At 35.2% G+C, this 27,911-nt stretch overlaps 1 protein-coding gene across 7 annotated transcripts in view; it reads right to left on the bottom strand.

The window, feature by feature from the left end:
- The window catches only part of QKI (QKI, KH domain containing RNA binding), a 153,444-nt gene that overhangs the window by 105,011 nt on the left and 20,522 nt on the right, over nucleotides 1–27,911 (bottom strand). For all 7 annotated transcript variants that reach the window (XR_003915963.1, XR_003915964.1, XM_018077376.3 and 4 more), the window contains exon 2: nucleotides 12,137–12,279. Coding sequence is in view for 5 of the 7 variants with exons in the window: in XM_018077376.3 (XP_017932865.1) it covers nucleotides 12,137–12,279 (143 nt within the window). In the remaining 2 variants the exon portion in view is untranslated. The remainder of the gene's footprint in view (nucleotides 1–12,136; nucleotides 12,280–27,911) is intronic.

Below are 27,911 nucleotides of genomic sequence, written 5' to 3'. Positions count from 1 at the left end.
GTCATTAGGGCTGACTGATAAGCCACCAGCTGTTTTTTTTCTTCCCTGTGCTACAATGCATTCTCTTCCTTTTTAAGGTTAGTATACCCAAGCAACAAACAGCAGGACTTAAGCTAGCAGCTAGAATGTCACAAACCTATATATTTAGCTCCCATCTCATTTATTGCCATCCCTCAGTGTCAACCATTTAATGTCCCTTTTGCTCCAGTCTCCTGACATTCCTCACTGAGCTGACAACACTGCAGGCTGGATCAGCAGACAGAAGATACAAGAACACACAACAACAGACCTTATCAGTTACCAAAGACAAAAGCCATGCCTTGTCAAACACACTCAAGGCAAAAAGTATTTTGGGTATGGTCTCCCTCCCCCCATTTCTGAACTAATTTTTACTGTTTATAAATAGTGTAGTTGTTTGTACAAATATTAACTTCAGATCTTCAGTGAAACAGCAATTTGAGGGTTTTGCATGTTTAATTAGCAACATTGTATCTTCACCTAGTAGGTTAGAAACCCTCCTGTTTGTACTATCTTAATTTACACTATTTGCTTCACTTCTGCTTTCTCAATACTTTTCCTACATAATATAAACTGTGTTAAAGTCACGTTTGCTTTACATTTAAGATTGTTTTAACATTAACCCTTTTCCTCATGCCACAAGCTTAAAGAAAACCATAATCATGTAGTTTCAATTCCACTTCAAATATCTATAAAATAATATCCCTCAAAATGAATTTTATGCTACATGTTCAGTTCATGTAAAAAACACTAATCTAATTACTGCCATATTTTGGAAATAATTGGATTTTAAATTGCTTAGAATTATCAACATAAGTGAGAAAGCTGTAAAGATAGACAAATTAACAATTTCATGGTTTTAAAATGGGAATCTCTGTTATCATTAAGAGTCCCATTTGCAATTATTTAAAGGCCCACAGAACCATTTGGTAGTTCCCTCCTTTAAGTGGTCATAAAAACCTTTAAACAGTAATTGAAAGATTGTTAACAGAAACTCTCTCAGGAAATCAGATCCTGTGAACAATCTAATAGCAGGCATGCTTAAGCAAGATAGTGAATAATCTCTTTCATCCTATTCACTAAGATGAGGTTCTCAGACACCAGTTTCAATAACACCGGGAGATGAGTAAAAACTGTTCAATTCCATGCTCTACTTGGGAATCGTGACACATTTATCTAGAGAATTAACAAGTTGTGCTGTGTGTAAATTGGTCTCCAAAACCTAATTGTAGGATCCAGCAGTGCCCTCTAAGCCTCAGTTTACATCATTAAACTCATATTCCAATAACAAAGGATCCTCAGGATATACAGTCCAACAACTAATTTCCATAATAATACCTTTTAATTAGATGTGACTACATGTGACATTACCCAAGGCACTTAAAGTTGGCAATTCAGCTGTAGACTACTTCCATTTCTCAGTAATTAGAAGTGAGAAAGATACATTTAAATTGGAGCACCACTGCAGATAGTGATACTATAGTTAAAAATACTTAGCAGAAATGGAAATTCTTATACTTAAGGGACATTATTCCCTTTTTTTAATTTACCAGAGAAATGCAGTCATTCTTCCTCCTCTCAAAAGGAAGAACTGACGGTGCAAAACCAGGCTTTGAGGTTATACTCAAGTTTACATAAAGGAGAGGTGCTCAGTAATCACTTCATTTTATCTTACTAGTTACTGGACCTTTAGAAAAGTTCTTCATCCCTTTCAGGCAACAGTTTTTAAGAGGAGTTATTCAGTCTTTTATAATTCTAATTTGCAAAAATATATTTATTATTCACCTTAAAAGATGGGAAGGGAGGAAACACAAAAATTGTACACTCCCAAATCAGAAGGCCTTAAAGTTGTATTATATAAATAGTAGTTACTATTTTTTTCCTCCACAATACCACACTGACAAGCAAAGTTAAAGAAAGTGGTAAAGCACCACACCAAGCAATAGAGTAACTAAACCCATGATAAAGATGCAAAGTATTGTTTTGTGGATGACGGTTAGGCATTACCAATTACAATTATGATGAAAGTTTTCATATTCAAGCAAGATATCTTAGGAAAAAATGCATTTTATCAAATTTCTGGAGTGAGTGACGAGCTAAGGTATTTAACATTCCCAAATATAAACATGCTTTTTATTCATGTGACTGATTTTAATTGTTTAATTTAGCTGACTAAATTGACCTTTATAATCACAACTGGTATCAGATAATTTTTGCTTTGCTCATTTAATTTTTACACACATTTGAGTATTGGCAACACAGCTACAATCTCATCCATAGACAAAAAGCTCTTTAATGAAACAATCTGAATTTTATGAATTCACAGGTGAAGGTGAATCAGAATTCTCATTTAAGACAAATCAACTTCTGAAATGCCTATTTCTATATTTAAATATACTGAAAATACTTTAAGTATTTCAACAATCAGAACTACAAAACTTCACATTTTAAACAGAAACATCCTGCTTAGTCACAGGAGCTTTGTACATCACCATCAATTTCCATGCACAGTTTACACTGCATTAAGTTCATTATGAGTTCATTTGCCAAACTAGGTAGAGAATTTCATGCCCTGAAAATACTGAAACGTCATAGAAAGAAATTTTAAACTTTTTCATCAAAACAAAAGCAATACCCCTCCCAAAAGTTTAGAGCAAAACCCAGTAGGATTATATAATTGGTAGCATTTCTTGTTCTACTACAGACTTTAAGTAACATATTTCAACCAAGTACAAAAGTAAGACTAGTAGCTCTCAATGTCTACTTGCTGCTGTAGAATTATTTCTTCTAAAAAATAAATAATAAATAGATTTCTCAGTGTTGACCTTATTTTAAGTAAAAAATTGAATAAATAATTTCATTCACCTTCTGAAACGATTGTTACAAAAAGCATTCTCTATGTATTCTATATGCCAGAATCAGTAAGCTTGCAAAATTCAAGCCCAGAACAGCAGAACAGGTCAGAAACACAGAAGACAGCTCAAAGCATAGTCCTCAGTATTTCTTTTAGTGTCTTAACGTCTAATCTACTTTCTTTGCTCTAAATGACTTCTCCTAAAAGCTTAACTCCCTGCTCTAACTGTAAGAAAGTAACGCGTAAAAAGAGAAATGAGTCAAAACTAAAAAGCCACTGAAACACCTTAAAAAGCCCACCTAACTGTCAGCATTTAAGTGTACAAGTCTCATAACATAAGCACTATAAAATTATGCACTTCAGCCAGCATCACGAAGTACAGATGAGCAGCATTACAGTCTAATAAATAAGCAGCAGCAGCACCTTTAGATATCAAATCACATCGAATCTATTATCCTAAACATCTACAACTACAACACTACTCAAAGAGCAGGATATCAACAATTACTGCATTGAGGTTTCATTTCTAGCTTTTGCCTTTTATTCTGGGGCTTTTAAAGTAAGGAGACTGGTATTACCATTTTATGCAGTCCTGTGATGACCAGCGCCACCACAGACACTGCAACAGAAGAGGAACTACCTCATATTAACCACAGGAGAAATGGCACAAGAAAGAGTTATCATAAAGCTTTGAGATGTACTTCAAGTTTACGTGCCAATCTACCTGTCTGTGGTGACTTGGGATATAGAAATTTGTTACCTGGCAGGCCCTACTTATATTACAAAGCCAGAGTTTCATGTCTCTCTCATTTCAGTTTGCCTATCAACCGATACACAGAAGAAACTGAAATCCTCCACAAAGACTCACAAGTGCTTGTTTATAAATTTTCCAGGTCTCAAAGGCAACATTTGCACTTGAAGAAGTTTGCTTGGAAGTAAAAAAGAATATGCAAAATATTATTCTGGCTAGAATAACTTGAAAAAATCTAAAGAGATCAAAGCCCAAGAAATACTATTTTTGTACTTGTGCTGAGTGACAGCAACTTTGTTTTACTTCTAATGCAAGGGACATTCACTTTAAAAACAACAGCAATCAAGCAGTCAAATGAGTTCAAACTATAAAATTCAAGCAATTAGGTTAAACAGTATGACCCAGACGTTTAATATGTTAATTTGAATAATGTATTCATTATCATCTGTACTTAAGATACATTAGCAAGATAACTGGTCATTTCCACTAATCATGATAATAAATTTGGAACAAGAATACGGAGATATCTACTTAATGCAGCATTCACATTTTTAAACCACCTGTACTTTTCACAGGAAAAAAAAGAATCTGATAAAACTGCTGCATATTTAAGACAACTTTAAATCAGAATTCAGCTTAAAATCTTTCCAGAGAAAGCAGTCCCTGTATCACTGACAACAGGGCAAAGCCCTCAGTGTCCTCTGACAGCACAGATCATAATATTTGCAGCTAGAGTGAACTTGAATTTTTAGGTCAGTATGTTCTGATTATTTACAAACCACATAGCTGAGAGATATTGATCACACTTATGTCAGTACTCTAAAGAAACAGAAACCTTCTGAAAAAGCATTACTCAAACTAAGCAACTGAAGTGTTGGGTGGATGAATGCATACAATTTGGACAGGTGCATGAGCTTTCCTATTGAGAGGGAGCACTATGTTGTGCAATAAGAGAAAACTGAGCGCAAGTAAGGTATAAAAAGAAACCCGCTGCTCATCAAGCAGCATTATTTTTCTTAAAATACTGAGTGTATGTGAATGAAAAAAAATTCACTCAGTTTCAAAGTAGTGCAGCAAATTTCAAGAAGAATCAGGGTCTTCACAGAATTGACTACATTGCTCTTAAGATAGAGAAATGAAACATAAAAGCTTAGAACCATGAATTAATATTACACCAAAGTAACTGAAATGACAAAAATGCAGAGAACAACCACCCTGGTTCTTCTGAATTATGGAACAAATTCAGATCAGAAATTAATGCTATAAATGCAACATTACACTGATAACTTTTCCTTGACAAGTAATATACATGTTTTAATGTATTAATGAGTTAAGAACTTCAGAAACAGCATAACCTAAAACCACCTTTTTAAAAAACTTGACCATACTGCTTAAAAAGCAATTTTTTTAAAAAAATTAACATGCACTCCCAAAGCTTGTGGGCAGACTTACTCCAGTAATAAACAACAGACCTTTTAGTATTGAGGACATGTAAACTGATTTTTACCTGATTTTACAAGAGATACAAAGAAAATATCAAGTTGATGTTTTGACTGGAACTCAAAACTACTTTTAATAGCAATTCAGGATGGGGCTTGCTGCCTTCTTATGCTGGTAAAACAGAGAGTAAATACAATTAGCAAAGACTTGCATTTCACTGATCTACTTGTATGAAGTTACTGAACTCATGCTGACCTCTGACAGGAAATCACTGAATTACTTTTGCAAGGGCAGTTCCATAAAAATCTGAGTGTACAAACAGTAATACCTAAACTACAGAGCTACTAAAAGGAAAAAAATATCTAACACATCTGTCAAAAGCTGACTGACCATTGCGGGGGTGGGGACGGGGTAGGGGAATGACACAGAGGCAGATAGCATGGTACCATAATTCCCAGTTTGAGTTTCTGGGGAAAGTACTGCCACTTAGTGCTCTAGGTTTCCTCTGTCAACTAATCAGAGGGGGGGAAAAAAAGGTTTAAAAACGTCTTAATTCTCAAGAAAGGGTTTTTCTCTCTATCTCCTCCTTCCTTAAAACACTGTACTTCTCAAATACCAGCCCCATATCCTTCAGGAGTCCATTTCAGCTCTCTGAAGCAAACGGAAGATCTGTTCTTGACTTTGAGCAAGGGAATACAACTACTTAGGACTCTGATGCCTGAACAGTAATTTGCAAATTCCCATATGTGTTTTAAACACAAACTCTACCTTGCTCTCTTAAGTATGGTTTTAGCACTTGATATATTTTCATGTTCACTGCAGTCCCCAATCCTAGTTGAAGTACACCAGACATTAAAACAAGTTCAGCAGGTGTACCCAAGCATACCTGACCTATTCACAACAGCAAGCAGAAAGATCATATTTAAACACTTCCTCTTCTCTGTACAAAAGCCTTCTTTCCTACAATAAACCTTTGAAAGAACAGACTGAACAAAAACTCCATGTAAAACAAAATCAATATCCCACAAATATCTCTGCCTCACAGCTGACCTTCCATTATTTGTATCTGCACATAACTCTTCCATACTTAAGTATTGCAGGAGCTACTACCCAAAGTAAAAGTTCTGAGGGAAAAGCAAAAGCAAGCACAAACTGACACAAGAGTTGTAGTACACAGTCAACTGAAACCATGAACCCAAACATTTTTGTAGTCCATGAAAGAAAGAAATGTATGCGCATAAAGTGCAGAATTCAAAACAAAAGAGTGTATTAAGACAGCTCAGATCAAACAGATTGCCCATTGAAAGCCTGACTCTCCACAGAAAATGACATGAGCCATAATGAAAGGCACCATGTGAGCAAAAACAAGCATGATGGATGTTGACAGCTAGATTTGCTCTTCAAAAGTTCAGTTGGACACATTCTTTGCAACCTTAAATTTCCTAATTCCCAAAATTAGACTATTTTAATAAGATTAATTTATTAGAATAATTTTAGATATTTCATTCAGAGAAAAGTAACAGGAACCCTCAAACTGTTTGGACTAATTTTCTAGACTACCATTCTCCTTTAGCACTTGGTTTCCCCATATACACACACACTCCTCTTCATCCATGGGGAACAGAGGCTCCCACACGTATAGCACTAGCTGTTTATGTCATATTAGAGGATTCCTACACCTATGAGTTGGACCTGTGTACTAGTCAAACAAGAAAAATAATCCACTACTTTCTGCTAGAACTGTCATATATATGCTGGACATAGCTTGTATATAAACATGTATATAAAACTAGAAGTCTAATCTTATGACATTAATTTGAAGAAGCTACTAATATAAACATCACCATAAAAACAGTGTCCTGACAAATATGTTCAACTTGTGTGTCAGTACCAGAAGCAACTCATTTCTTCTCCCAGATTTCGGAATTTACTTTGAAAAATATTACGGGAAGCAGAGTAAATAGCATTTGCTTTGGCAAAATCTTTACTTGTCTTACCTCCATCCTACCTTCCTTTTCTTTTTTTTTTACACACACACACACACACACACACACACACACACACACACACACAAACACAAAACCACAATCTGCAAAGAGCAAAACTTGAAAGTAAGAATCAAATGGGAAGAAGAACATTAACAGATAAATGACAAGGTAATCACCTAACTTAATTGCACTAAACTCTTGAAGAGTTTAACAGGGAAGAAATAATGGAGATAGGGGAACCAAGTTAATTGGTACTGCTCTGCCGAAGCTGAGCCTATAAGATTTCTATCAGGGACTAAACCACAGCATTTTTAATTCCAATGTATTTTAGACTGTCTTCCATTCTTCTGCCTCTGAGTACAAGTTCTGGAGATTTGACCAGCATATTTCTGAATAAAATTATGACAATGTCTGTCATCTTTCAGCTATGAAAAACAAACAAACAAACAAAAAAACCCACCAAAAAACCAAGCCAAAGAAAAGAAAGAAAGAAAGAAAGAAACAAACAGCTATTGAGTGTGAAGCAGGGTTTAAGAAAAACTCACTGTCAATAGGTGAATCAGTCAGTAATGGAAGGGTATCTAACAAAATGTTATAAAGAAAGAGTAAAAAAATCTTCATACAAATATTAAGGCATGTCTCCATCTTATCAGCATCTAAACAAAGGGGCCCTTTCTCAATCCATTCCCTTACCATGTGCAACCACAGCATGTAAAGCCTCTCATGAATATATAAAGTTCAAATTCAACATTAAATTTTTTGCTCCCGCTACTTCTACTAGAATTTTTTCCAATGATCTTACTCAGACAAAATTTGTGATCAAACTACTTTAGTTATTTCCTATACATTTGTACTTCCATCCCAAATCTTCCTTCAGCAGTGCCAGTATTCTGTAGCCCAAGCTTATTTACAGATAACAGTTATATTCTCTCTTTCCTTCCCATTACAAGGGTAAACAAGGCCAGGTCTTTTAGCTCCTTCCCTGTTTACCACTGGGGAATGAAAAGCTTAAGTAAAAGAACCAGAACAATAAATAAAGATGATGTTATCGTTTTCCTAATCCATATTAGGGATGCTATTAAACTCTGATATTACCAAATTGAAAAAGGATTTAAACGTTTTGTCAGTAAGCTCCCCATAGTAAAATGAATCCCCGTGTTCATCGTTCTGTTGTACTAATTAAACAGTTTCAACTAAAATGGTCAGAAAGTACGCACAAGCTGTTTATCACTGCTGGCCTTTGAGCTTCAGTATACTCAAAGGACATGCTACTTTAGATGCGATAATTACTGAGTTCTTACATTTTTACTGAAGAGGCACAGAAGAGTTCCAACAGAGAATTTCACATTAATCAGAGCTAACAGGGTACTTATTAATAATAAAGCCATGATTATAATAGAAAAAAACATTTATTCAGTTCAACATTTGTAGGTACTAATTCCAAAAACTGTTTAAATTGATATCAGGCAGAAAGTTTAGTCTCAGCTCTTCAGGGAAATTCAAAAATATTAATCATTTATCTGAAGCATAAGAAATGCTAAAGACTATTAACTATTCATCCACAAACAATAGCTTATCCTCCATTCTTCTGCTTCTTAAAAGCTCAATAATTTTTCTGACATCTTTTCTTTTTACTTTTTTAAACTCTGATGGAGGTTATTTCTCTGTGAATTGGAAATGTCTTCAAATTGTAACACCAAAGACTTACACTACAGTACAAACATTACACTGTAGAGAATATATTTTTAACTGAAGGGCAAAATATGGACAAGTAATGGAATTTCATTTTCTGGGTGCCTTTTGCACAGTTTCTCTCTCAAGTTTCAGGAAATCTAAGTAGTTCAAATCTCAATTCTAATACTAAAATTTCTATAATTAAACACCTTTCAAGGGTGCTAGAAGAAAATGATACAAATATACCCCACTGCCTAACTGTAGCTTGCAATGAAAAAAAAAGTGCCAGAAAGCAGACCATCCCAACAGTTACACAATTGGGACTGCCATTACATCATGGAAAAATGCTCCTTATTAACACAATATACCAAAGAAAGTTACCCCTTGTTTAGCAAGACTTTTGCATACCTTCCAATTACCAGTATAGAAGTAGAAATTCAGACTCTAAAATGGTCAGAATTTAAAAACTACAGGCTGTTTCAGACAATTTTTTTTGGAAGTTGAAACTTGCATCACCTATGGTCTTTGAATAAATATTAAGATAAAAATACTCAATATGCACTCATATAAAAAAATAAATTAAGGGACTATAGGGGATTTTATATATTTATTTTAGCTTTAAAATTCAATTTTATGTATTCTTTACTCTGTGTGGGCAACTAGAGGATAGTCAAACAGTAAATAAACATGATGTAGCATACGAAAATTTACTGTTTCATCTTTTATACATATATGTATACATGGATGTTTATACACACATATATAAAACATGTTTGTTTAAACTTAGGGCAGACCATTATTTTTATGGTTCATAAGTAATTGAGGATTCTGTGCACAAAATGGCACTACTACTGTTCATTATTCATTACAGTCAACTAATCAATATGCTCAAACTCCTATGTCAAAAATATTTACCAGAGTAGAAGTTTATCAGAACAACATTAAAAAAAATAAAATAATCATTGAAATTTTAATTTCTGTAAATAAAAATACCGCTAAATATACAAAAGAAAAAAGTTTCTAGTCACTCTGAGCAACTTTGTGTTTATCCAACTTTATGTCTTTAAGGTAGAAAAGTTGGAAGAAAACTATAGCAATAGAAAGAAATAACTAGATTCACCTGACAAAATCACTCTGATAGTCTGTATAGCATGTCTTTCCTATATCTGGTAACAATTAATTGCTAAATGTAAGAAGTTTCACATAATACTGTGAAAATTATCATAGGTGATAATTTTTATTTTTACATGCTAACTTAACTTCGCAAGTGAAATTAATACTTTAAAGTGAGTTTGTTGTTTGGTTGGTTTTTTTTTTAAACTAGTTAGAATCACTGTACTCCAGACCTTCTGAATGCCATGTTAGCCTGAATTCAAAGCAGGTCACTTGATTTCTAACTTGCAGAAAGATCTTAGAAAGGGCCTCCATACAAAAATCACAGCTTTTTTTTTTTTTTATGTAGTGGTATATTCTAGTTCATTAACCAATTACTGAGGCTGTACAGATCCCATTCCAAGTAGCTAAAAACAAATACAGACAACATGTACACAAGCAGGAGCACAGAGAGAACACTGGGCTTGGCTCCCCAATGAAGCTTGAACTGCCAGTGGTAGGAGCTGCATGGTTTCTAGCACACATTTCACATGATTTCGTAAGAAGCAACTACTTTTTTTTCCAGGTCACATGTATACAAATCACAAGCTTCTCCAACTTCTGAATGTATGAGGGTTTATTAAAATAAATTAGTGAACTCCTCAAGGACTTTCTTCTGAAGGCACACAAAGAGCTAGCTGAAGTAACCTGAAGTTACACAAGTGCTTTCACAGTAACTTTCCTGCTTATTTACATTATATTTGATAATTAACTGACAGTGAAGAGCTAAGGTACTAAACCTCTGACTTCTAGAACAGCAGTTTAACAAAAACAGTTATGGGAAATCCAATATCTTTTTTCTTACTCGTGGTCCTCGTACAGCAAGCATCAACTACAACAAATAACTAAGGCAACTCTTCACAAAGAGTGCTTTGCAAGTTATGAAACCAAGATTTCAATTACTAAACAATGCTTTAAAAAGTCACTAAGTAATATAACTCCAAGATATATGCAGGTATCGAGGTCCAGAGCTACTTACATGGCTTTATGGAATTGCATAGCATAGTTCCTCTCAAAAATCTGTAATTCCAAGGAGTTTCAAAAGAATCAATGTTTTTAGTATGGGGGTATGTATGCAGGTACATATATGTATATAGATACACATGTTTAATTTGGAAGAAAAATGCAATGGAACGGGAGAGAGATGTCCTTATTGCCACTACAAATTCTCTGAATGCTTTTCCCAGTAGAGGCACTTTAACTCCAAAGCAAAACAACTTTGTGAAAACTGAAAAGGGAGAAGAGACATTTGCCTAAATATTCTGTCCTGAATAATGACTTGCACTTAACTTTCTTAATGGAGCACAATCAGGTTTAATTTAGAGGCCTGTATGTTGTAAGCAGCACTGAAATAATAAAAACTCAATTTGGAGAGCTTAATTTAATTAACCACACAAAGAAAAGCCACAGAAATACTCAAGTGTTACTTCCATTTTTTTCTGTTCTGTACTTTCTTCCCCTTTATACCACATCAGTGTGCAAATGCCTTTACTTGAACCCTGCACTCCTCCATTGCAACAGAACCTTTAAGTTCTATTAGAGAAGAATAACACAATTTCTTATTTTGTCAGTGATCAATGAAAATGGTTGGGGTAGTTGGGGTAGATTTTAACAAGACTGTTTTTCCCAAGTAGTTTGAAACCATTCAGACCAGAGAAGCTCAAAACAATTCTTCTAGTTAAAATGAAACTATTCTCCCTCAGAAGGTAAGTGTACAATAGAACTGAACACTTAATGGAGAACAGAACATGGCAGGCAAGCAACGAGCTTTGCTTAAGCAGGGCAGGGAAAAGAAGGAAGACAGGACAACCAAGCCTAAGATAAAGACACTTCTATATGCAACAAAACTGGTTACACAGGTATGGGACAAACAGTAATTGAGACTAAGTACTGTCTCCAAAAGGTCTCTAAATGGGCCTCTAAGCATTCTCCAACTGACTTTTAGAGACACACCAAGAGGAAAAAATAGCTTCCCAAGAACTACTTTCCTCATAAAATTCACTACACAGTGTCTCAGGACAGACAGTACTGAATGAAAAAGAAAATTCAGATCTATGGTTTAGTAATCCATACTAGTTTGCTGTTTAACACAACGTTCTTCCCCTCACTGCAAATCAAGCCAAGTGGAATATACACTGATTCCCTAAGAAGTTTCCAAAGCAACCTGGTGTGATCCAAGGGTAGCATCACATGAAACTTACATTTAAAGACGACCACAAGGATCAAAAAATAATTTAGGGACTAAAAAGATATACTTACATCTGGATATTCTTTTACAGGCACATATAGTTTCTCTTGTAACTGTACAATAGGTCCCACAGCATCTGGTAATTCTGCACTTCTCTTCTCCGTACTACCATTTAATGTGTCGTTATACATGTCTTTCCGTACTCTGCTAATTTCTGTGGGGGGAAAAACGTATATTAGGCATCAGATACAGCAACAGATTATGATCTAGCATGACAGTCTTCTCTTTCTATTATTTCCCAAATCTTAATGCCATTTTTTTCTTCTCCTCATGAACATCACAGTAGCTGAAAAAATCTACTCTTTTTTTTAATCTTTTCTGTTTTGTTTGGGTTTTTTTGGTTGGTTTTTTTTCTTTTTTGTTAAAATTTCAGCACCCAACTTAAATGTCTTTCATATCTGTAAATTCACCACCTAGTCATTCTGTTTATGGAATTCAGTTATTAAAGTAAAAATTACATGCAGCTCTTTAGAACACTTACAGGATGTATAAAAACAGTTCTTTTATGTATTTTTTTATAATTAAGCACGCAGAAAGGAAAACAAAATTTACAAATCTCTATCTAACATTAAAAAAAATAGAAAAATGCATCTTTACAGTACTTTTTGCTAGTTATGGGATTAACTACAGCATTTGGATATTAAATGGTGCATCTTTCAGCAATGAGAAACAGGATAACTCAAAGGTGCAGCTACTGAGCACACAGTGTGACCATAAACTCATAAATATTGTTTTACTGACTACCCCTAGCAAGATAATGAAAAAATTAAGACAAGTGCAGTATCGGCATCCTGGGCAATCTCTACATACACCCACAAGTCGTGCTACTTCATTTCAAAGTAATGAAAAACTTCTCAACAGCACCAGGGAATGTCAAGGGTGGACTAGTAAGTACTGTTTATACCATTTACACCTGTATTACTCACATCTTGAAGTATTTACTTGAAAGGTGTAGTTCAGAAGTTATAAACAAGGCAGTTAAAAAAGAATAATTTGATTCAAATCTAGGTTACTGTCACTAAACTATAATAATCTGAGAATGGCCACAAAGCTTTCTCTTGTTTGACCAAAAACCACATTTAACAAGAGGTTACATTTTATTTCTAAAACTGTTAAACTGGTATCTAAATTGCTGCTGTAAGAATAAAAAAAATCCCACATTTCAAAACATATGGAATCCCAATTAGTAAAAAATGTTCTCAATGAGTTTATTTTGATATCCCTGCAGAATTGTTTAAAATTAATGTATTAAACAAGTTTCAAACCTAAAAACTAACATTTAAACAGGACTGTTCCCTAAACATTAAGACTTATGATAGCATAGGCTGTAAAGTAAAACCAGGTATCAGTAACTCCAGTCTTTTCCTTACAATTGTTACAACTGCTTTCAAAACCTTCAGAATTAACATGACATCAAAATCAGAAATCTTGTGTTTTCATCTAAACAAAGGAAGCCACAGAAAGAAGAAGTAACTTGAAATTCTAGCAGCAGACAGGAGATTCATATAACCTCTGTTTCATAATCAGTTTCTTCTCTAGCAAATGATTAACGGCTGAGATTTCACCACTTGAAAAGCTGTGGGACAGGGAGAACGTCAGAAACAAAATATCTCTGAAACGCATATTCAAGAACAAGTTATTTCTTCACTGGAAACAGACATAATCAGGTATACTATATCCCGATTTGGTAGTTAACACCTGCTTAGAATGGAAAACCACAAATTTCATCATCATATAATCATAGCTCGAGGAAAAAATCCTCATCTCCTTCTATATTGATAATTTTGGCAATGAGCACAAATTCCTCAGAACTACAAGCAGTATTTATACTGGCTGCAGTATATAAAGAAATTCTTTAGCACATCTCTGTGAACAAATATTATTATCTTCTGGCAGACTCTGTTTCCTTTTCATTCTCTTCAGATTTTCCATTAATTTACACTACACTGAAACAAGCTAGGCAGTCTGCAGAAGTACTGAAGCATAAGTAGCAGCATGGTCATTTTTATTTCTATTTGGCAGCTACTGAGTAGCTGTACTGAAAATTTCCTTTTGAAATATATCTTTCATGCAGAACATAATCACTAATATTAGATATCCTAGTTTTCACAGGAGAAAACGAACATTTATTTTAATCTTTCTCTTGCAAACAATTCTATGTCACATTCGTGACACTTTAAAGTCAAACATTGAGAACACACATAGATAGCATGATAAGCTGACTTGAGGACTACCACAGTTTTGGCTGGTGTGAAACCTAAGCTATCTATCATGCCTAAAACTTTACAGAGAATGAAGACACCTATTGACTCAAGGTCTTTACTCCGCTACAGGATCAGACACCTGAAATCTAGTTTTCTTTGCATGTATAGGTTTTTATTTTCTCTACATTCAAGCCAGTGGTAAAGGTGACAAACATCAGGACAGGGACAGTCAGTCACATCAACTCAGCAGTATCACTGGCTCTTTAAATGCTACTATTTCTTCTGCTTCTTAGCATTTTATCTTCTTTATTGCCTTAGATACTTTCCCTAAGACCTCAGAAGAAACATCAGAAGGAAAAGATGAAATAACAAGTATTCCCAGTTTTCTTTAACTTCTGATCAGGTCTACAAACTCCCTTTCTCTGTAACACATTATCTAGGAGCAACTCTTTTCATTTATCTGGTATTTGGCAAAACTGAAGGACTACTGCTTAAATAACAAAATAATTAGATCAAATCTCCAGTTCACCCATTCTCTCTCACTTCTAACTATGGATAGAACACAACTTATCTTCCTTCCTAACATATTAGTGCAGCTGACTACAAGCATTGTCCCAAATACACAACTCCTGAAATTAGTTATCTGCTTGATAAGCCTCCTGGGATTTTTCAGATTCTGCTGAATCATTTTATACATCTTCAAGAATACTTTTTCCCCCTTTTATGACTAACAGTCATTTCCTCACCTGCCTCTTATTTAATCACATCTCTGGTGTCTCCACAAGACTCCATACAATGTATTGAATTTTGATGACATAATTACATCCAGTTCAAGCTTCTAGCCTCCTGAGTATCTTGAAACTTTGCCACTCGCTTTAGGCAGATACGAGTATCTAAAGAACTGTTCAGCACCTCCCTGAAGTTTATCAGGAGGGAATAAGGTCCCAAAAGCCTCACCTGCATCATGTTAGAAAAGATAAAAGCTCAGCTCTCTCTTAAGCTCTAGCAAGCACCTGTTTTATTCTGTTCTGAAATATTTTCAACTACTTAAAAAGCTGAGTAATGCAAAAGTAGGAAGGCAACATCCTCAAAACACACCTTCTTATTTTTTAGCATTGAATTCACATATCATTTTTTTTAAAAAAAGCCACCAGATGAACTGAAGTAAACAGTTTTTTATTTAGATTTATTTAACATTTCTTACACACTACCAAGTGGGTCTTCCCTTGCCCAAAAGCTTCTTTTGCATGTATCTCGTGAAATCACACTTCTCAAGTTCATTGGCAAGACTTTAGCTTCCTCACATTTACAATTCTTTACAGAGTCTTCAATCTCACAGGAAGCCAACTGATTTAAAAGTAAGGAAAGCTTTATTTTCAAAGTGAACATCTAAGTAAAATTCCAGCTACTTTACCACTATCTTAACACTGCAGTGGTAATTATGTTGTATAACACCCTAGGGATTTAAAACAGAGTTAGCAAGGAGAGATAATTATAATAGTAGATATGGCTAAAAAAAAAAAAAGCATACAGCAGCTTTACCATACCTCTAAAACCTGTGAGTTCTGCAAATGCAGTAATAGGTTTCCTTTCAGAAGATCTAACTACCCACCTCTACTGTACGTAAAACTAGAAACTCATATGAAGAATTTCAAAGTCCCCATTATTCACCTTTAACAATACCCTCCTCTGTACATTTTAAGTAGTAAGTTTAGCAGTAAATGACAAATTTGTCTTGCTCACAGCACGGTAGCGGAGGAATAGACTCAAAAAAGGACAAACTGGTGTCAATACATTTATCTTGTTTCACCTTTTGTACGCCATGACATAGTCAGTCGTGGTAGCAAAGACATGCATTCTGGTCCGGAGGACGTTTTCCTCCCTCTGTCCCTGAAAACTATACAACTAATGTAATCTTTTGTTTCCTTCATCTACAGATCATATTTTTCCATCTCTCTACCTAAGATATGACCTGAAGCAGAACATACTGTTTCTACTGTCTACATCTTGTCTGTAGATTCGTACTTTTTTGATTTCTTCATGAAACTTAACGAGAAAGTGTTCCTTCCTGTTGAGCACGTGGAAGACAGTGTTCCCATGAGTGTCTGTCATCACATTAAAAAACCATTAAGAAGTTACTCCTTTTCAGCTGTCAATTATTCCCTAAGAGGAAGTAAGACTCTGCACATGTGTTTAAGACTGCTGGATTGAAATGTAAAATGGGTTTACATAAACCATCCAGGAAGAATATTCAAAGTAGGAAATCACTGAGAAGGTTCAAATCCTTCCTCTCCCACCACTCTGCAAACCACCTTCATCCCCAGTGACCACAGCTTTACTATTTCTCACCATGAAGGCTTCTTCTAAATTATACAGCTTTATCTTTTGGAAGAGCAGCAGACGTAGTTCTCACTGCAATTTAAGCTAGAACTAAGAGTTTGAAGAACTGAAACAAATCTTCTGATGTTAATGATTTGTTCCAAATTAGCTACATCCGTTTAAACAGAGTTAAACTGTCACCACTCTCAGCTAACATTTCTTTCCTAAGTCTAAGACAATGTTGAGCCATCATTGCACACAAAACTTAATTCTTGAAACCAAAGGAAATAAGACATGTTTCCCTGCCACAGAAGAGACCCTTAGCTATCATTCATGATTTTTACAATACACAGCGCACATGAGGGTGGGACAAACCAATGGCCAAAGTCAGCACGAGATTCAGTGCAAATCAAAACACTAACCATCTTTTAACACCCCTAGGCATGCTTCCTTAATGAAGGGAAGCACCACACTTTCAAAGACTCTCATGTACAAAGTAGTTTCTATATAAAAAAATAATAAAGTTAGGAGCAAATTTTTAAAGCTAAAAGTTTAAGAGTTATGGTAAGAAAAACAGTTACGTTCATATAGCTGAAGACCTACACGGTACTTGGATCTCAGTGATGCATAGAACATTCAGTTTCAGTTTTCTACTTTCTCACAGAAATCAAGTTATGCCCAAAATACCAATGACACCAAAATTTTTACAGAAAGCCTAATTTTACATATTTTGACAGGAAAAAGTAATTTTTTTTTCCCTCACAGACTATGGCACTAAAATAAGGTGTAAACAATGCCTTCAGTATTTTCACAATAGTTTTTTGCAAAAAGTGAAAAATTCTGACAACAATCTATGAGAGACAACTTTATTGAGTCCATTCAATTCATGAGATTAGAATGCATTGTGCTGAGGGGGCAGGTAGGGAAATAACTGATTCAAGTCCTTCACAGTCTTTACTACTTCACAGTTTAAATGGAACAAAATGTGTTCAGTAAGTTAATATTTTTATTGCACACAACTGCTGCTAGATCATCAATTTAAGCATTTAAGAATTACTTTTAAGGAATAAAATATATTTTTTCGAATTCTTCTGTTATCAGAAAGATCCCCCAACTAGTAAACAAAGGTTACAAACATTCTAACATACAAACATATAATTACCACTTCGGAAGATCCAAATCCATTGAATATGAATCCAAAATTTATACAGGCAAACTATTCCATTTTCCATTAAAGCATTAACCATCAATTAAACAACTGCAACTAGATACCAGTTCATTTTATATAATACACAGTGCTTCAAACAGCACCCAACAACACTGTAAACAATATGGAAAATATAACTAAGAATGGAGAGAAAAAGCAGAAAATGTATATAACTATTATATTCTGCTCTTACTGAAAAAATCTCTGAAGACAAGTGAATTATAACTTCTCTTGAAAGCGTTCTGAAGGCTAGTGCAGAGCATGTACTGTAACTACAAGATGAGTTCATGTTCACCCTCTGCACAAAAAGAACCTTGTTGACACAGCACATACCAAATTGAAATACAACCTTTATTATAAAAAATTAAAAGAGAAAACAAAGTAACATCACACCATTAATGCACTAGATCAATAAGCACTATCTCTTAGAAGAAATGAAAAAGAATGTCAAAGTTCTGTACATCACCACTGAGAATACGGCTGTGTCACCCAACAAAAAAAAAAAAAAGAGTGTTTGCATTTCAAATTTCAATTCACTTTTTTAATGCCCTGGAAAAACTACAGGTTCCTCTCCTTTGCTTCTCTGAGCCCAATCTAGTGGTACACCTCCAATGATTAAACTGTCAGTCCAGTGATAAGTGGGCAGCACTTTCAGCAATTTGTCAGCACTCCTGGTGTCAAAATTCAGTAATTTCTTTTTGCAAGAAGAGCCTGTAAAACTCCTTTTGTGGCAATTGTAAGGTTTGCATCAAACTGACTTCAAATCCAAATAGAGCACACTCATCTGTTCTCTTTGTATAAATGTCAACAGAAAGCTTTTAAGTGCTTTATTATTGGTGGAACATTGCAACTCGTGTGTTTTCTAATCTAGCAGCTTTAGTATGCTTACTTGGCAAAGAAATAGCTGGTTTTATTCATCACAATTTTAACAGTCTTCACAGTTAATACCAGTGCTGTTTGCTACTATTGCTGATGCAGCAGAAATAGCAACGCTAGCAAAAAAACAAGTCATTTTTAATATTGTGCCACATGGATCTGTACCCGCATGCATCGTCAATATACAGCCTAAAATGCTGGCAAGTATTTACACCTCCCACCCCAATATTAATCGGTGAAATGCCCGAGCATCAGATAAACAAGATTCATAGCATCTTTTCTTCAGAAATCAATACAGAGTAGAGAAAAAAAAATAAATTTTAGACTTAGGATCAAGCATCAAAGCTGATAAAACAGATTTCTGACAATTTTCATATATCAGCAATTTTGGTTTAAAGCATGACCTTGAACTCTGACATAATTAACTGGCAAATTTAAAAGTCATGCATCTGTTTCCACTCACTAAAACTGGCATTTATGTTATTTAACATTATGACACGTCTGAACGGCCAGAGCAGGTCGGATAAAAAGTCCATCAACTCTTCATTACAGCTGACAGTGGCAATCTGCATTTGCTTAGAAAAATAATATAAAGAAGATTAAATACACCCTCACTTTCTTGGTAAGCTCAAAAAACTGTACATTTAAGATTAAGTTCCAGTATGTGTCTCATCAGATCCCAATCCTATGATCCAAAAACCTAAATATCTTTAACGTAAAAATCAGTATAGAAGTTCCCAAGAGGACACCTGAAAGAACTTTTAAGCAGTCTACTTAGCATATTCAACTAACATAATATTGCAACTGACATACGCTATCCATCCACATCCAAATGAGTATCTTCATAAAATGGAAGGTTTCTTGAGGTGAGTAATTTAGCTGACAGACAGAAGACAGTAAAACTGAACTAAACATTTAAGAGTCAAGGAAAGTGATAGAGAATATTCATATTTGTTAAGTCTCAGCACTAGATCAAACTTACACAATAACTCCAAGTAAATGAACATATACTGTTCTGCTTGTTACAAAATTTCCTTACAACACAGGTTAGATTACAGCATCAAACTTTTCAAAACATTCACCATTGGTAAAGTCCATGAGCACAGCACAACTGCTGAAGCAGATTTGGTGGTTCACATGTGTATCAGGCTTAATTACTACCCTCACAAAAATCTACTCTAGCTGCCTTTAGCAGTAAGTTGCCCCTAAATACTTACAGAATCACAGAACCAATTAGGTTTGAAAAGCCCTCTGAGATCATCAAGTCTAACCTATGATCCAACACTGCCACGTCAACTAGACCACAGCACTAAGTGACACATCCAGTCTTTTCTTAAACACCTCCAGGGATGGTGACTCCACTATCTCCCTGGGCAGTCCATTCCATGTTTAATCACCGCTTATGTGAAGAAATTTCTCCTAATGTTCAACCTAAACTTCCCCTGATGCAATTTAAGACTATGTCCTCTAATCCTGTCCCTAACTGCCTGGGAGAAACGACAGACCCCCACCTGGCTACAACCTAGTTTCAGGTAGTTGTAGAGAGTAATAAGGTCACCGCTGAGTCTCCTTCAGACTAAACAACCCCAACTCCCTCAGCCACACCTCATAGTACTTACCCTCTAAACCCTTCACCAGCTTTGCAGCCCTTCTCCAGACTCACTCTAGCATCTCAATGCCCTTTATTTGTTACAAGCAGCACAGCTAAATGTACATCAAGCTGCCAAATCTATTCTAAATTTTGGGTTGTTTGTTGTTCTTTCCACACCCAGTAGCATAAATCAAATGTTTAGCATGTAACCATAATAATCAACAACCTGAATATCTTAGATGTGGGAGAATCTGCAGTAATACAAGTCTGTACAAACTACTCTTCATCAGAAAGGTTAAAGAAAGGAGTCATCTATTCTGTGACATTTAAACAACGTTACTTGGTGCTATTTAAACACATCAACTTGACAATATCAGTTCACATAGAACGTCTATGGTTTTAGTTCCTCACATGGGTATTTTTTAAGCAAAAAAATCTGTTACCTCAGTTTACTATCTTTTTTTGAAATTGATCTTCGTGAACAATGTAGATTGACTGGTTTGCAATGGATCTTCTCTACCCAGACACTATCCCCTTCTCCCTTCACAAGAGTCAACTGCTGTCAACTTTCCACAGGTATACTGTGCATATGAAATAAACTGTACTTATGTTGAACAACTGTGAAGTCATGCAATGGGAAGCTCTGCAGTAAAGCCAAAAGAATATTCTCTCAAAAAGTATACTGAGTACTTCAGAAAACAGCAGCCTAATTCACATCAGAATCCCATAGATATCAGCAATCCCGTCTACTCTATGCTATTCTGCCAATATGTGCAAGGAGTGCATAAAAATAAAGGGCAAGACACTATTTTACAACCTTTAAACCAAAACAAACTGATTTAAACAAATTCCTTGCTGAGACCCTCCAAAATGATGAGTTTTGAAGTTTACTGTAGAATGACGGAGTTAACCTAAATTTCATGTTTGCTTACTCTTGGAACTGAGAAACAAAAACTGCTAAAAAAATCTACTTGAAAACTAAACAGCAACACCATTAGATTCCTCTCTGTATTCAAAGGTGCATCATAAGGCTCATCAATTTCAAAGAGCAACATAAACTACATGCAGTTATTTTCTCAGTCTTTGTAAAGCACCCACAACGATCCTCTACTGTTAGCAATTAGAAGAAAACATTCCATTGGTTAATGTACTCTGTCTTTTGTATGAAAGGAGGGGTTTTTTTTTTTTACTTCCGTGATCACCCAAAAGTAATTACCTATTCACTAACACAGTAATGCTAGTGAGTCTTCTCTCTTTTACTATTTGCTTTAAGGCCAAATCAAATTTCGCACATTTTAACAATGCAAATCCAATCTGAGGGAACACAAAACTTGATCGCTAATATAAAGTATTTCAGGAACTTTTGGAAAGTGAAAACGCATACATATCCCTCCTGTTTCCTCTGTGATTTTTCACATAGTTTTGTATGTCTCTGTGTCACAAAACTCAACCTTCAACAGTTAATGCACACAGCGATTACCCGACATATTAAAAAACGCTATACATCTGGACCATACTTCATGACCTAAAGGGGAGAAAAAATAATTAGTCAGTATTAGCTGATTAGTTGTGAAGTACTAACATCATGCATTCTTTACTAAAAAAGATATATACTATACTGCTATTGAGATGCTGATGAAAACACTTTAAAAACAAGGATTTGGGCACTATAGTTTTTGTATCTGTGACATCTAAAAAAACTGATTATTGGTTATCAGTTGAGGAATTTACCTAATACTTTAAGTTACAAAACACCAAAATCTAAGAAAGCAAGCATACCTAGTGATAATCATATGACTTAGCTATTAAGTGAACATTTCTAGTTCTAACCTACTAATATATCAACACAAGGGTATTCCAGTACTTGTAAGCAATGTCTCTCTCTGTATATGAAGTACAATTTCCTAAGAGGTCCACCTGACAACTTTCATCACTTCAGCTGGAACCTAATCCATTTGAATGGGACTGACTAGTTTCCTCTCATTCCCAATTTACTTTTTCTTAACTGATCACACACAACAGTAGTACAATCCCACTTTTATACACACTGCTCCCCATCACACGGTATTGTTTTAAATGCTGCCCTACCCAGGCTCTGTCAGCATTTTATTTGCGAGACTAAGAAAGCAACCCTTTTTAGTTGACAAGTACCAGCACTGACAAGTTAGTCATCTACAACATTAAAAACGTTAACTCTTACACTGCTCTGACAATAATTACATTATGAAGATGCACTGTGCAACTTTAAGTATTAGGAGACTCCCCAATGTTAGGCACTACATAAAGATCTCTACTTTACCAAATACATAACCAACACTGTAGCTTAAGAAATTTGACAACACAGCTGACCAAGCTACAGCCCTAAATTAAGCATTATCCACCTGTGTGAAAAGATTATACACATCCAATATATCTTTTAGTTTATATTTATTAAGCTACAAAGCTTAATTAGCAGACATCGGTTCTTACTATAGCAGTAGTTAAATATTCCTGCACGTCATGAACTGATAGACTTATCCATTACACTGCTGGTGAACTAGTATTTTGCTTTAGTAAGCAAAGAAGACTTCAAAGGAGATGGCCATCAAATCGGGTTATTATTTAGATTTTCAAAACAGGTAACTTCGATGAAGTAATGGAACTTGTTAGCAAAATCATCTGAACATAAGAGGTCAAATACAAATGTTAGAAAGAAAAAAATGAAAATCCTGAGTTGAAAGCACAGTAACCAAACATGTGCTCATGCCAGAAAACACTCCAAAATTTAATTCTGGAATAAATATTCCAGCCAGACACATTAGCCCATTTTTATTATTATGCCAAATTTCAAACATGTTGAAGAATTTAAAAAATTGTATGAAAGTCTGTAAAGCATATGACAGGTTTACCACAGATAGACAGTGCTAGACTAACACAGTAACTGTAAGAGTGTTCAAGGAAACAGAGCAATGCTAAGTTGAGTTTCCCATGCAATCCTCTGCATGGAATTTAACTAAAGAAATTTGGTTAAAACATGGCAGGGAGGTTGGAACTAGATGATGTTTAAGGTCCCTTCCAACCAAAACCATTCCGTGATTCTATGAAATGGGGACTCCTAGAAAAGCTCTTCAAGGTATAAGCTAAAACAAAGTGACAATAGCTGTGCTAAAAGTAGAACTAATTAAAAGGAGGTTAAACAAAGGTGATGAAAAAACCTCATAAAGGGTGGACTGAATAATCTCTAAAAATACATTAGGGAAGAGGAATCTCACTCTAAATTGTTAATACTACAAAACAAGGAGGTTCCCCCACCAATAAAAAGTCTTCTGTATGACACTGATGGGATGTAAAACCCATTATCAATCACACACTGACCAGGAGGGACACCAAGCAGTGACAGCAGTAAAGGAAAAAATATCTTGATTCGGCAGTATGGTATTTTCAATAAAGAACTGAAAAAACTGCATGAGCAACTCTTAAAATGCTGCATATAATTTAAGTCATCCTCATTTAGAAAAAAATACAGAAAATATTAAAGTATATTCACATCATGTAAAAATGGACAGCCACTCACAGGAAAAAAAAAGAAAACAAAAGAGCAGTTTGCTCATTATGAATACACTGAGGAGTGTCACCAGAGTAAGAGTTACAAGGACAACATGTGTAGTAAAATTAAATAGATTTTAGCTGCCCACAAGTACAACAGTAATAAAAATTCTGAATTTGAGACACATTATTTTGGAAGAACACACCACAGTGAATTCTCTTATCTAGGGAAAAAAATTAAATCAAACATGATCTGTTTTCAGATAACATAAATGATACATAGCTTGGGATATGATTTCCTTACCAAGACAGGTAAGGACATCAAAACAAATCAAGGCACATACCAAAAATAATTCTGTACGCACGTGGTTTATCAAACAGCTCTATGACCCACACCTACCCACAGCAAGATTAAGGTTTTTATTTCAAGCACCAGACTTAAAAAGAATCTATTAAAATTGCTAAATATGCTAACAATTTTACCTTACAGAAAATTGTAATTTATTATACAAACACAAACGGTGACAAAAACTTATATATGAGAAATATAGCTAGCAAAAAATTTTGTAACATCATTAAGGCGTTGAAAGAATTTTAAAAATGCTTGTATTTATGCTAGGTGGCATCTACAGAAAACAGCATTACTTAAAAACTGTCACTGAGTTCCTCTATTACAACTGTTAAACAACTTCAATATCACATTGACATGATTAAGACAACCAGTCAGCTTTGAAAAGCTGGTCATTTTTCATCAACCTAGGGAAAAAAGAAGTGTGCTTGAATTCACTGCAAATACATACACCTGAGTAATCTTCTAAAAGATAAATGTACCTATGTAAACATGGTTCTCCAGGGTGGTGAAACCTGGCAACAACTAAACTAAATCTTACATGATTGAGACCTAACTTCAAGGTTAAAAAAATAGGCTGTTGATAATTGTAATTTTTAGTAAAGCTGAGTATTTATTCAGACTTGAACATAAGTTAAAACGAAGAGACATGTTAGTATACTAATCTTACAGTTATCCATCCTTTTGTACTGTGCATTAGTTCAGCCATCTGACTCAACACATTACCAACCAGCAGGAAATCAGCAAGGCAACTAACTCTTTCTAAACATGCACAGCCAGCAAAACTTTAGAGAATCAACTACTGCTATTACCATCACCCTCTGACAAAATGAGAAATAAGAACATTGCTACTTAGGTTTCTTTTACTACAATTAAATGTACTAACAGTTATTTGTCCTAAGTTATTTATTTTTATTCCACATAGCGAATGGAATGTTTAATTTAATTTGCAGTTGAGTATGTTAAAATCTATTTAGACCACCTTTAAAGTTTCGTTTCTGTCAAGAAAAAATAAAGTTTTATACTATGACAAAATCCCATTGACTATCAGAGGTATAGGTAGATTCACAATTCTTTTTGCTCCTTTACATGATAAAGATACCTACCCACTTTTCAAAAGCTAGGGTACTACCTACTCTATTAGGTGGATTCTCATTTCCACAACCACAGGACCATGCTTGGTTCCCTCAACCATAACAGAGCTTTCACTCAGAATAATGAGACTGTAGGTGGCTTGCCTACTATGTAAACAGAAGTAAGTATTTGGTTAGTGATACTACTCTAGAAGTACTATTTCTAGAAGTAATCAGAATAAAACCGACTAGGTCAGGCTTTCTAATCAACAATATTTTTCGTTTTACACAAAGTATTTGATTTGCATATTACACCAGTTCCCCATCAGGCATATCTGCCTTGACAGTGAGGTAGCCACAGTCAAAACTGTCCTCAGAGTATTTTGGTCAGTGCGAGTCAAAACTACCTTGAAGGATATCTTTCCAAGGGTACACAGGTAACTTAAGCCCTCTGCCATGAGATTCCAAGTGGCACAGTTATGTACACTGATAACAGCAATCAACTAAAACCTAATAAAACAAAACCACAGTCTGTCCTCAAAAAACATCAATTGCACTCTCTTCAGGAACATGAAGAGGTTACTACTTCTTGATAAACTACTACTAATTTTTTTAGAATTTCACAATGTAACTATCCTGAGAACTATGACAATATTATCATATACTCTTGGTTCCAAAATACACAGCAAAAATGCCATTATTAATTGAAATAATTCTTCACATTTCTAATCCTCAATTACTATTACAAGTCAGTAACAATAATTATTACTACTACCAGATATTTAGGCCCTGCCTTGAGACACTACACCAATCACTCTCAACAATAAGTGCAATGCTTCTTTCCATATACATTAATATACAGTGTCTTGGTCTAGAACTTATGTCTTTAAGTTAATATTTTCTTGTTCAACACCAAGAGGCATTTTCTAAAAAGTCTGAGGAATCCCACTTTTCGGGGAAATAGATCTTTATGAACAATTCCATTAAATACTATAAAGAAATCAAAGATGTGATTTTTTTTCCTATGATATTTAAGACAATTGATTCTAGAAAACATATCTCAAACTGAAATACTTGTTAAAACACTCAGTGCACATGTTTAACATTTAAGATGAAAGTTGAATACACTTCGAGCATGTTTTGGTGTACTTTGCAAAAAAACAAAACAACATGACCTGACAATGCTTTAAGGGCATGTCCTAGTTACAGAACATATAACTTCGAGGCAGGGGAGCCTTTCTTTTTCTTCACACCAATGACTAGGCGGTGATAATTCCCCTCCGGAAAGGCATTAGCACCTTCAACGTAGCCTGAGGGGTCATCTCTGCTAATGGGCCACCTTGGACTGGCCTAATAGGCAGCTACAACGACCTAGACCATCCCAGATTCCAAAAATATCCCACAACTCACAGAGTTAAATCGCCCATTGTGAAACTCCCCACCCTGTGGGAGGTACTGCGCTTTGCACAGGGGCCAATGAACACTGTTCTGTTCTCATCCCAGGGTGCTGGGTTTTACATCTGTCTTTTGGGGTAAAACAGTTTTTCTCAGTATCATTGTATTTATTGTAATCTTTTTAGTAAATTGTAATCTGTACTCTGACTTGTAATCTCTCTGCAATTGGGTTCATTTCTTCTGCCAATTTACTTTTAAACCAGCACAGGGTGCAACAGTCTGTTTAATAAGCATCCAGACCCTTTATGAAATAAATCTTCTCTATGTAGATGCCTTTGGTGGGTTCTTCTCGTTTTTTACAAGATATTTACTTTGAGACGGCAAAAATCCAGCACAACATGCATACACAGCATAACAAGTTCTCAGGTAACTGATTGTTTTTCATTCAGTAAAAGTATGATCAGTTTTTCTTCTTCCTTACTTAATAAGCTTGTTATTCTACAAGTCACCTGTGACAGTCACTCAAATCCAGTAGCAAGATGATAGGCCACTGCAAGTCTCACAGAGGCAGCCCTGGTCCTTACTCCTTTAAGGGGGGGTGGGGGGGGAAGTGAAAAAAAGAACAACCAAACAAAAAAACCTAACACTTCAGATAACTGCTGCCTGAAATTCCCCAATATCAGAAACATCACTCTTCCAAAACAAGCATGTCTGAAAGTTCTCGTCTGTGTGCACCTTACGGATCAGTTATACTGCCACAAAACAACTGTACTCATATCTGGCAACTTGCTAAATTCAACCAGTCAGCTAGGCTGGCATTTTTCCATTCAAAGACCTCTGCTGCATGAAATAAGGTATTAACTGACAGCAGAAGAAGATACTGTCCAGCAGCAAGGAGGAATGAGACAATTTGCCTCTGGGTTTCACAGATCTTTCCTGACAGCAAAGACATGGCAAGACTCCAAAACTTTGGGTTTACTCCAGGCTCTGGAAAGCAGTTTCCTGTAGCAGACACATACTTTTTGCCTGTTTTCATCATCCCAAACCTTCTCCTACTCCCAAACTGTCTTTTCTCCATACTTGTCACATTTTTTGCCTATGGAAGATACAATTCTTCATTCCTTCAGTTAGTTCTAGTTTACGCCCAACATCCCCTTCTACCTCCACAAACTATGAAGGACAGCTACACCACCAGACTTATGCCGTAACACTATCTTCCTGTTTAAAACAAACAATTCCTTCTTGAA

The sequence above is a fragment of the Manacus vitellinus genome, unplaced genomic scaffold (genome assembly GCF_001715985.3).
Source record: "Manacus vitellinus isolate BGI_N305 unplaced genomic scaffold, ASM171598v3 scaffold_37_pilon, whole genome shotgun sequence".
In the NCBI taxonomy this organism is placed as follows: domain Eukaryota; kingdom Metazoa; phylum Chordata; class Aves; order Passeriformes; family Pipridae; genus Manacus; species Manacus vitellinus.
The sequence above is the reverse complement of the archived record's forward strand: the minus strand, read 5'-3'. Positions and strand labels throughout refer to the sequence as shown.